The following is a 12,136-nucleotide window of genomic DNA, read 5'->3' as shown; positions in this document are numbered from 1 at the left end:
ACAAAATAACCACTACTTTGAAGTGAAATGTAAAGAAATAAACATAAAAGGACCAATTCAAAATAAAGGGCATTATGCGGCTCCCACATGAACTCCAAGCCTTTGTAAAAGTGGGATGTCCTCCTCATAAGACCTCAGTGAACGTGCATGTTTAGTTTTGTAAAATGCGAGCAAAAACACGTTTGTCAGTGCATGGCGCTGTTCTTCATTACCTTTATTCTGCCACTTGTCCATAGGGCGAGTGGGGTCCTGTCTGACATCGATAGTTTGCTTAATTGCCACATGCTCTGTTTTTTTCGTGCTTTCAAAGTTTGGATGGCTGAAATTCTACATAAAATGCGCTGCTCTCATCAGCGACATTGGGATACTCACGGCACATTTTGCACCGCATTTCCGTGTGAGCATCATTTGCTTCTAGCCATGGTACCTCCTGCAGCCACTTTTCAGCAAAAGTCCTTTTTTTCGGTAGCTCCGGTGACGTCTCTGTTGTCTGTCTTTTGACGGGTGTAGGGGAACACGGAAATAATTACTCAGTGGGGCCTGCCTCTTCGACATTTTGAGAAGTTATTTTCTCGTGTCCGCCACAAATACAGTTGTCAGCCGTCGGTACGCAAAAGCGTATGGAAGCCGTTGAGGGCCAGTGCGTTTGTCTACGCCCAGTACGCATGCGCGCATGCGGACCACTTATGTGCACCCCTGTATATGCGTATATCCACGTATATATATATGTGTGTACGTATATGGCGTGTATATAAGTTCCCTCTGAGACCCCAAATTTGGCCAACTTTCAAAATTGTCCGATATGCATGTGTGAGACATCATTGGAAAGCTCACAAAAAATACACTTGAAGCCTGGGACCGTGTGCTATGGTCAGATGAGACCAAGATTGAGCTTTTTGGCAACAAACACCCTAAGTGGGTCTGGCGTGCCACGAAAGATGCGCATGCTGAAAAGCACCTCATACCCACTGTGAGGTATGGGGGTGGGTCAGTGATGCTGTGGGGCTGTTTCGCTTCCAAATGCCCTGGGAACCTTGTTAGGGTGCATGGCATCATGAATGCTTTGAAATACCAGGACATTTTAAATCAAAATCTGTTGCCCTCTGCCCGAAAGCTGAAGATGGGTCGTCACCGGGTCTTTCAGCAAGACGATGACCCTAAACATATGGCCAAATCTACACAGAAATGGTTCACCAGACACAAAATCAAGCTCCTCCCATGGCCATCTCAGTCCCCAGACCTTGTTTTGTTGGCAAAAGGGGGTTGTACAAAGTATTAACACCAGGGGTGCTATTAATTGTGACACACATTTTTTTATGTCAAATAACTTTTTCTTTATGTGGGATTTTTTTCCCCACTGAATGAATGCACTTGTATTGATGGTTGGATTTTTCTCTTTTTTTCCATTATGGTCCCATATTATTTGAATTTTAAAAAAAAATATTAGAAGCTAAATAAAACATCTTTTTCAGGGGTGCCAATAATTATGGAGGGCACTGTATGTATGTATACAGTGTATATATAAACTAATTTTAAAAAACTCTTCCCTCCCCCCATCGCCCCTGGTAGGGTGGGTGGCTATTCATCTCAAGCTCGGGTCCTCTACCAGAGGCCTGAGATCTTGAGGGTCCTACACAGTATCTTTGCTGTTCCTAAAACATGTACAGTATATAATGTATATATGTGTGTGTGTGTATATATATATATATATATATCTGTCTCATTTTGGTCGTATTTTTCTTGATGGATCAAAGAAAAATATTTTTTAACACTTCGTGTTTGTGTTGCATCATGTACTGTGTTCGTGGAAGTGGATTACACAGCACAAAATATTTCATGTATGGTTGCAGCCAAAACTGCATTTGGTCATTATAGGTAAAATAAACATTCTTTTTAAAATTTTACAGCTAAAATGAAGTAAAAACCGCTATAGCCACTATTGACTCTTTCTTTGTGTGGAATGTTTGAACATGGTCATATTACTGGTAAGTAATACATACACACTACTATTATAATGGGGAAGTAATGTGGGGAAGTGAGAGGACGGCAATGCATCTTGATGTACTGTACCCGCACACCATTTACTGTCATGTTAGCCACCAACATTGTCATATCACCTGGCAAACAATATTGGTCGGGGCTCTTGTTTGGCTTTTACTTTTTTGAATACCATAACCTTCCACGAGCAAAATCGCGGGTATTGCTATTTTATTACCCTGTGGACCCCCTCCCCTGCCGCATTTTTTTTTTCCTGTGTGTGTATTGTGTGTCCCTTGAGTAGTTTTACTCTTGTCACGTGAAATCTTGGTTTCCAAAACAATAATAATAGAAAACAGAATGCTACTTAAAAAACGTTTAATTTATATTTATTTTTTTAACTCTACAGGCAACCTTAAATCTCATTCCAGCTCTTAAAAAAAAAAAAAAAAAAAAAGGTTAACTGCTATGTAATAAATGAAAATTGTTGAATTGCTCAACAATTGATTAAAATGTTTACAGATAGTTACTGTCACCTAGTGGCATTGGTGCGACAGACATCTTTAGAAAAAGTGAAAACCAAAATTGTAAGCAACATTTTTCATTTGACAAAATGCAATGTATTTTTTTGAATTCTTTTGAATTGTCTCCTGATTTCTCTTATTATCATTTTTTTAAAATGTATTTTTACCTTATTTCGTTTGGAGCTAAAAACAACCAAATGACTTGATTTGAAATCACCATCTACCTCACTGTTGCAACAAAAAAAAGTCTGATGGAAAGAGCAATGTGTGTGTGTTGGGGTTATTGCGTTTATTATGCAGGTGGCATGTTATAATTAGTTGGTCGTTGGGCAGATTTGCATGTTTTCACAAAAGGGAAGTGGCTGTGTATGTGCATGTTCAAAGGGCTCAAATAACTGCAACACAATCTCGTCTTGCAGTTTGTCAGTGAGGAAAGTAGTAAAAAAAAAAAAATAAAAAAAAATTAATATAGCCTTAAATACATTTTAAAAAGTACACACTTTGCACCAGGGCCACGAGCACTCACAATGAATAACATGCTCGTAACATTTAGAGCGACCAGAAAATCGCTCCCACGCAAACACCTTGAGTTAAATTTAGCCTGAACCCAACGTACTCTCTTTAATTGGAAACTTTGAATGAATGAATGAAAGCAAGTGGGCCGGGGTCGACTTGTCATGTGAGTGATTCACCTACGCTCCGTACAGCATGTGTGTGGGCTGGGGGGCAGCAATTCTACCAGCCTGCTTCTCTCTTTCCTTTTGTGTCATCAATGCAACCACATTTGAAGACATCTGTGCGTGTGTGTGTGTTTTGCAGATATCAGGATGTCACGGCCAGCTGAGTTTGAGAAACTAGGGGCTGACTCGCCACTGGACAGCACAGGTGAGTGCAACCACTGCTGTGAAGGAGCAAAGGTGGATAAAATACACTCTTAATCCAAGGAAAGCCGTGTAAGCATTTACTCAATAAGCTTCCATATTGGGAGAACAACTGTAATTTTCGGACTATTTGCCGCGACCCCCACACCCCCACTTTTAACCCTGCGTCTTATAGTCCAGTGTGGCCAATTTATAGTTTTTTTTACAGGCTAATGAGCTTCATGTCTTTTGATGTCATACAATTGGTACACCAACTTAGTCCAGTGTGGTGTGAAAATGAACAAATTTCATTTTCTTGTAAAATGTTGGGTGCGGCTTATAGTCCAAAAATTACAATACTAGCTTTTTCCACTGCAATGACGTTTCAGGTCACTGATAATACAAAAACCTGTTCATAACGGAATAACAGCTAATCGATCTGGATCAATACATAGAAATCTAAAGTCAAAGACAACACCAAAATGATTTCATTTAAATGATGATTGCTCAAAGTATTTAAGTATGCAAATGCCAATTTCATACACCTATGATAATGGAGAAAATAATGTTTAAAGGGATCCGCCAGTCGAAAGACTTGTAGTTCTTAAAAGATAAACGTTATTATGAGTTTAAATAATTTGATATGGAAACCCCTCTTGATGTTTATAAAATTTGTAAAATTAGTTTAGCAGGGCGGTGACGTCACATGGTTATGCTACCGGGCTTCCAGAGTATGACTCTAGCGACATAAATATGTCATCTGTTCAACCCTTTCAATTTGAACCCGGGAGGAACATTAATGAGCATGACAGCACTGTCGATATTTCACAAAATGAGCAACAACAACAAAATGAACAGGAAAGACGGGATGAGACGAGACGAGAGTATGAAAAAACCAGTGTTCTGCCAAAATGTACTACACCAGCGAAACGTCCTACAAGAGGCAAATTTGACACCCAAAGTACTACTGTGCTCTTTCATCTTGTTTTGTGTAAGATGCATACAGACAGAACGTACTAAAGATGCCTTGAAAAAAATACTTAAACGTAGTAATATCAGATAAGGGTGGTTTAAATACACTACGTGACTAATTTGGTCAACAGATCAAAAATCTGCATTAAACGTACCACAAGAAAACAGAATGCTTAAAAATATGAGAGAGAAATACATGCAAAAAGTACTATGTAGCAATGAAAAGGTGATAAGACTCAATAAAAACACAAATAGTCAGTACCTGACACTTCTAACCGATGTGCGCATGTGTTGGACGTCTCGCAGTGCGGAAGGAATTGCAGAAGACCGTAGTGTTTGTCTAGTGAGCAGTGTTGTTAATCTTACTTTAAAAAAGTAATTAATTACAGTTACAAATTACTTCTCCCAAAAAGTAATTGTGTTAGTAACTCAATTACCTGAATGTAAGAGTAATTAGTTACTTGGCAAAGCAAGTGGTGATCCCCCCCCCCCCCCCCCCCAAAAAAAAAAAGGTTTAAATGTTTTTTGGACAAATGGCCCTAGCCCAATTCTTTACCCTAAACTTAACTAGACACAAGGGTATTGCGGATATTGCGATAACGAGACAGTAACCTTTGCTATGTGTGCAAGTCATTTAATGTTGTGAATCAACCGTTAAAGTTGTTAAAATTGCTCCCGTTATTGTTAGTTCCCTTCTGTCTACTTTCGACATGTGTAAGTTTTAAAACTGTTTCATCATTTAAAGATAGATTTAAGTCAAGATTTTGCCGATTTAGGAGCATTTTAGATAAAAAGTTACTTAGGATCGCAATAGAGCCTTCCTGAGAGGTCTACTGCTTTAAGATGGCGGCTGTTTACTAATGCGACTAGTTCTTTATACATGTTGCTAATGCCGCCCTGTCTGCCATTTACATCTAGTTCTATAATATGTGACATCTACCGTAGCATGATGTGGGCGTAGTTTGAAGGCTATTGGCTACTGTCAGGTATTATGGAGTCACCTAGCATCGCGTTTGCAACGGCGTCACAACTCCCTTGCTTCTTCACCACTCCTGCTCTGCTCTCTCGTCTCCGTGAGTCAGTCTCTCTGACCATCTCACGTAATTCAACCAACACAGTAACGCATAGCAACGCAAGCCTTTCCCGCCTCAGTAACGGTAACGGCGTTGCCAAGATGAGAAAAGTAATTAATTAGATTACTCACTACTGAAAAAAAGTAACGCCGTTATATTCTAACGCCGTTATTAACAACACTGCTAGTGAGTGACAAACTACGTCATCACCCCAAGCTTCCATTGCGCGCATAAAGCAGCGCCCTCCGTAGGTCAAAACATGTACTAAATGTTATAGATTTTTAAATCAATGGTAATATTTAATGTGTTTTTAATAACATATTTTAGTAAAACACAACAATTGTGGCTTATTAGAGCCTACAAGTCTTTAAGTCCGAGGTTCTCTTTAATCACAAAAAAATGATGCGGCTTACGGGCGCAGCCATTTTGTGATGTCGGTTATACCCCATACCTACGCACTGATGGACTCGAGCACAAGTGCATGTGATATTGGATGTTCAAGATGTAATGAGGAAGAGTGGGCAATTTGGAATATTCACATTTGAGAAAATGTCTGCAGCCACCCACATATCGGTCAACCACTTCTTGGAAATACAGGACTTTTTTTTTTTTTTTTTCCACTGTTCCCTTTTGTCTCTCCCTTGAAACATAATCATATTGAAATAGAACACCAAATAAAAAAACATTGATCAATACATTTCAGATATGCCGTTTTGTAAAGGGAATGGTTGTCATTAGCGCTGCAGCTATCGATTATTTTAGTCGTCGATTGATCTATCAACTAGTTTGTTCGAATCATCGAGTAATCGGATTAGGAATATTAAATTCGTTAAAGAATCAATTTTAGGAGATGTCAAACAAAGGCTTGTCAAGATTGCTCTTTCAAAAGAGCATTAAGTGGGAATAAAAAATAAAATTCTCGAGTGTTTCTTCAAACTATGCAGGATTGCACTTTTTTTGAAAAAAAAACATTGAAATACTCGAGCCTAGCCTCAAACGGTATTTAAAAAAAATTAATGAGGATCTAAGTACAACAAAAGAACAATTGGTTAACTTACATAGCAAAAGTCATCTAGCTTAAAGGCTATAAAATACTTATTCGTACAATGCTCTTAACAAATTGTTCAAACACATACAGTATTCTCTTAAATAAATGGCTAATTATACCTAGAAACTAAATTAAGAATGCATATAAAACATATTGGCTCAAACAAAAACTTACCTTAAGTTGGTCTTAACAGGAAGCAGCTGGATTCAGCCATGTTAAATTAATTATGTCTTATTCACTATTGCCACTAGAGGGCAGTGTGTCCAAAAAAATCAATTAAACTAAATGCAAACACTTTCAAAACAAACAATTTCAACGCCACTCGAAGCAGCGAAATTTGATTTGATTCTTTTTTCTAATCCAATTACTCGAGTTAATCCTTGCAGCACTAATTGTCATTAAAATATTTCAGCAACAAAATTGTCAAAAACATCAAATTTGCCTTGTGTTTTTTATTTAGGTTGAAATGTAACTGGATCTTAAATGCGTACATAATATTGACTTAAATTGATCAAGGCCCTTTAATTCAATAGTTCATGATATTTATCACCATTTTTGTATCATTGCTCAAAGATCAACAGAATATAATTACATGGTCATGAAATGAAATGTGTGATTTACACGGCTACATATTGGGCAGCTAAAAGGAAAACTGCACTAGTTCACATCTGCCCAGTATAATTACGTCACGTCAAGGTTTAGGTATCAATCAGTAGAATTTTGTCACTGGTACTAGAAGCATGCAGTTGGTGTAATTCACAGTTTTGCCTTCAATATTATATCATATGAAAACTTTTTTACATTCACTGAAATTGCTAGTAACAGCAAAGGTTTGAGTTTGAATTGGTCATTCAAATTGCTCATCAAAGGAACAGAAAATCTTGAGTTCGAGGAAATTTAAAGGAAAATTGTATACCTGTTTTTTTTTTGGTTTGACCTATGATTATTTGGCTTTTCCGCCCGATTCCACTGACTTTTTTTCCCTCCGTGTTTGTTTCACAAATACTAGACATATTGCTCGACCACTAATGATGACTTTTCCTTCCTATTTTTCCTAAAATCACATCCACTTTTTGACTGTATTTTATTGGTGCAATTTCAAGTATAAATCAAGTTTCCTTTCTTAAAAATGTGAAAAATAAAGTAAAGGGCACATACAGCCTTTTTAAGTTCATCCAACTTCTGTTGAAAACGCTGTACTCAACATTCTATATCTTACTCATCACTGCTGTCCTTGTCTTCCTATCTAGATTCGGAGCGTAATGGTTCTGAATCTAATCACCAGGTACGTCCCATTCAACACTTAGCGATGAATATGTCAAGAAAGTCTGTGAAGTGTACATGTTTTCTGCATTAAATCCTAACATCTGCAGCAAAACCTTTGATTCCAAACAAAATGATTGTCACATTTGCTTTTATGTGGTTGCTCTCCCTGGAAATGAAAAATCACTTCTTCAATCAATCCTTCAATTCTGTCCTTTTTCTCTTCATCAAGGCTCAGTCAGTGAAGGTCAATCCCTTTTCCCTTTCTCCGAGCCTGAGCAACAGCAAGGTGAGGGGCTTTTGTGACTGTCTGCGTGTGTGCGTCCTCATGTTTGCTCATCTTTTGTGTCTTAACATAGCACTGAAAGTTGCTTGACAGAAAGCAGGAGGGCTTTAAATTGCCCCTTTTATGTGCCACCCCTAAGTAAACAAGCAAGCCAGTATCGTGGTATTCCCCCTCATTTCCCACAATGCCTAAATAAATCCATAATGCAACAACTCAACCGAATTTGCATACGCCGCAGAAGAATATGCAAACAAGTGGGCAGGGAGGGTCTGTCCTTTCCAGTTGGAACATGCTATATCCTGGAAAGAACGGCTGATATAATTTTTTTGTCCTCAAACTTATCTTGTGACTAGTCAGTTGTAGACAACTGCACAACTTTGTTCACGGTGAGTTGAATGGGAAAAACTGAAAATATATTTTTGGGATTTGCTACCAGAATTAGTTTTTACAATTGCTGCTACGGAACACTACACCTGAAACATTGAAAATAACAACAATCTCACTTTTTTTTCATGAGTAGGTGATTAAAAGCCTGAACTTGCTTGAGTATGTACAGTCCCTGACCAAAGTCTTGTCGCGTAAGGACCAGTGTTGTTAATCTTATTTTTAAAAAAGTAATTAATTACAGTTACAAATTACATCTCCCAAAAAGTAATTGCGTTAGTAACTCAGTTACCTGAATGTAAGAGTAATTAGTTACTTGGCAAAGTAACTGGTGATAATTTTCAATGTTTTTTTTGTTTTGTTTTTTTGGTTAAAAAAAAAAACAAAAAAAAAACAGGTCACACAATGTGAAGTTAAACGGTTTTTGGGAGCAATTGGTCCTAGCCCAATTCTTTTCCCTAAACTTTAACTAGACACAGGGGTATTGCAGATAATGCAATAACTAGATAGTAACTTTGCTATGTGTAGAAGTCATTTAACATTGTCAGTCAACCATTAAAGTTGTTAAAATTGCTCCCGTTATTGCATTAGTTCCCTTGTGTCTACTTTGGACATGCGTAAGTTTTAAAACTGTTTCATCATTTAAAGATAGATTTAAGTCAAGATTTTGCCGATTTAGGAGCATTTTAGATAAAAAGTTACTTAGGTTCGCCAGGAAGGTTCTCTACAACAGAGCCTTCCTGAGAGGTCTGCTGCTTTAATATGGTGGCTGTTTACTAACGCATCTAGTTCTTTATACATGTTACTAATGCCGCCGTGTCTGTCATTTGCATCTAGTTCTCTTAATATGTGATATCTACCGTAGCATCATGTGGGCTTAGTTTGTAGGCTATCGGGTACAGTCAGGTATTATTGAACCCACCTAGCATCGCGTTTGCAACGGCGTCACAACTCCCTTGCCTCCTCCCGATTCTCTTGTCTCCATGAGTCCATCTCTCTCAGACTTTTCTCTCGTCATTCAACCAACATAGTAACGCATAGTAGCGCACGCCTTTCCCGCCTCAGTAACGGTAACTGCGTTGCCAAGATTAGAAAAGTAATTAATTAGATTACTCAATACTGAAAAAAATGGCGGCACGGTGGCTGAGTGGTTAGCACGTCTGCCTCACAGTTCTGAGATCAAGGGTTCAATCCCGGGCTTCGGCCTTCCTGTGTGGAGTTTGCATGTTCTCCCCGTGCCTGCGTGGGTTTCCTCCGGGTACTCCGGTTTCCTCCCACATCCCAAAAACATGCATGGTAGGCTGATTGAACACTCTAAATTGTCCGTAGGTATGAGTGTGTGCGTGATTGGTTGTATGTCTCCTTGTGCCCTGCGATTGGCTGGCAACCAGTTCAGGGTGTCCCCTGCCTACTGCCCATAGGTGGCTGGGATAGGCTCCAGCACCTCCGCGACCCTCGTGAGGAAAAAGCGGCATGGAAAATGAATGAATGAATGAATACTGTTATTAACAACACTGGTAAGGACATAGTGACTTAAAATGGCATATAGCTTAATTTCTAATCATTTCATTCTTACAATAAAATTTTAATGTCAAGGGCTTTCACAATAATAACTGGGTGCAAAATGAAAGCGTAAAAAAGTAGTGTGACGTTCAGAGCTTAGTAAAGCCCATAACATTTGTTTTTGCAAGGACAAAAGTCTTGTCGTATACAAAAATGAAGTATAATTTCTACCATAAATTAATTTGATTGATTAATTTTACAATACGATCAGAACATAAAGTCAAGGTGTCTTGAGAAAATTCTGTGTGACTCCCATGAGCTTGGAGGACTGCATTAATGCATCATGGCAATGCAAGTAACTTATTGATAGTCATTTGGAATGGCAAAGAAAGCAGTCTTGCAGGACTCCTGGTGTTCATCAAGTTTGTTTGGTTTCATCTTCAAAACCTCCTCCTTGCTCCTACTCCAGACATGTTCAAAAATGTTCACGTCAGGTGACTGGGCTGGCCAGTCCTGGAGCACTTTAACCTTCTTCGCCTTCAGGAACTTTGACGTAGAGCCTGAAGTATGAGAAGAATATGCCCTCTCTTGTGGTTCTGAATGTAATGGGCAGCAAGAATTTTTTGATACTTCAGGCTGTTGATGTTGCCGCCCACTCTGCAGATCTCTCGTTTTCCAATTCATTCAAACTGGAAAAACTAGCTGCGAATACTCATGAGTGCCATGGACGGCATGAGATGTCCAATCCATTTTGACTGGGAGGTGAATGATCGCAAGAAGACAAGAAGCTAGATTGTGTCCCGATATGTATTTATCATTTAATGAGACTAAATCAGTCATCTTGTTAAGTACACAAATGATAGAAACGCATGCTGAAAGCATACAACAATGCTCAAGGGAATATATTCTTTACCCTTCATGAAAAATGACGAATATTGCATCTCAGACGAGACATTCTTTTATCATCCAATCTATGATGTACTTTGTGTGTATTATTTCCCGCTGTTGGCCAACGTGCACAATAAGTACTGTGCAATACTCCTTGAAATATCAAAATTTGCAAACTGTCCTCCCGATCCCACATCTGATGCCAATTAGTCCCTCCTAACTTTTAAATGAATGTGTGCTCGTAGGCAAGATTCGTAGCATGATTGCTATTAGTGTTTCTCTTCCTGACTTTTGTTTCCTTTGAAGACTAAGATGGAAGAGTGTGGCGAGATGTCCCCGGCATTGCCGCCCTCCCACGGCCCGACCCCCTCCCAGACAGCACTGCAACACACGCAACTCATGCTGACCGGCTCCCAGCTGGCAGGGGTGAGACATCACACAGACAAATTCGCTGTAGAAACTGCAGACAAATTATAAGTCGGTTAATAGTTTGTTCCATAACTTGTCAGAAAATAGGCGGAAATATTCGTCAGTTGAATTTTAGGTTTCTACTGATAGTATAGAAAGTGGCCCCAATATGGCATTAAAATGCTGGCATCGGTATCAGCGAACAGTAACAAATATCGCGCCGAAGTTATATGTAATCTTTGGGTTTTCATTTCCAACTGCCATGAAACCACAGAAGAAAACTGCTAGCAAGTTGAGTTGGGTACCTAGATGCAGTGGCAATTGCATACCATATCCAGCATACGTAACTGTCAGTAACCAAACCAGGTAAAAAACATTTTGTGTATTTTTCCAAACAATGTGGTATCGGTACAGTGTTGGCGTCAGTGATACGGCACAGTCGTGTCTTGGAATCGGGTGCAAAAAATTGTATCGAGTAGGGTGTGATTTGCCTCATATCTGGCGATACGGTTCGTATCATGAGTCACATTTCACAATTTGATTCGATCCCGATTAATCCCGATACTACACTTGAAGATAATTATTGCGGAAATTTGCATTTTACTCAGTGTTGTTTTTGGCAGCCCTTTAAATTTTTGTCTTAGTCTTTAGGACGAAAATACTTATTAGTCTTAGTCAGGGGTGAAAGTGGCTAGAATTTCTTGCCGGAGCTCCCTAACATAAAGTTCGGCACAGAGCCCTTATTTTGGGGAGACGGCGGGGTGGTTGGGGCTTAAACCTCCTAAAACCACTGAAATGCTTAATGGGGAATTTTCATCTCATTCTATTTCGTCAGACTACAACTGGCATCCATTTCGTTATGTTTTAGTGCTCCCAAGACACGTTTTTAGCTCATCATCATCATGAATTAAATTGTTCGTTGACAAAATTTTTTTGTTATCGTCATCGTT

General features: G+C 38.9%; 1 protein-coding gene across 7 annotated transcripts in view; it reads left to right on the top strand.

Annotated features, from left to right (window-relative positions):
* The window catches only part of pou2f2b (POU class 2 homeobox 2b), a 224,473-nt gene that overhangs the window by 194,908 nt on the left and 17,429 nt on the right, over nt 1–12,136 (top strand). For all 7 annotated transcript variants that reach the window (XM_057833939.1, XM_057833941.1, XM_057833942.1 and 4 more), the window contains exons 2-5: nt 3,321–3,386; nt 7,705–7,739; nt 7,950–8,006; nt 11,085–11,204. In XM_057833939.1, the coding sequence (XP_057689922.1) occupies nt 3,321–3,386; nt 7,705–7,739; nt 7,950–8,006; nt 11,085–11,204 (278 nt within the window). The remainder of the gene's footprint in view (nt 1–3,320; nt 3,387–7,704; nt 7,740–7,949; nt 8,007–11,084; nt 11,205–12,136) is intronic.

Source organism: Corythoichthys intestinalis, chromosome 4 (assembly GCF_030265065.1).
Source record: "Corythoichthys intestinalis isolate RoL2023-P3 chromosome 4, ASM3026506v1, whole genome shotgun sequence".
In the NCBI taxonomy this organism is placed as follows: Eukaryota; Metazoa; Chordata; class Actinopteri; order Syngnathiformes; family Syngnathidae; genus Corythoichthys; species Corythoichthys intestinalis.
The sequence above is the reverse complement of the archived record's forward strand: the minus strand, read 5'-3'. Positions and strand labels throughout refer to the sequence as shown.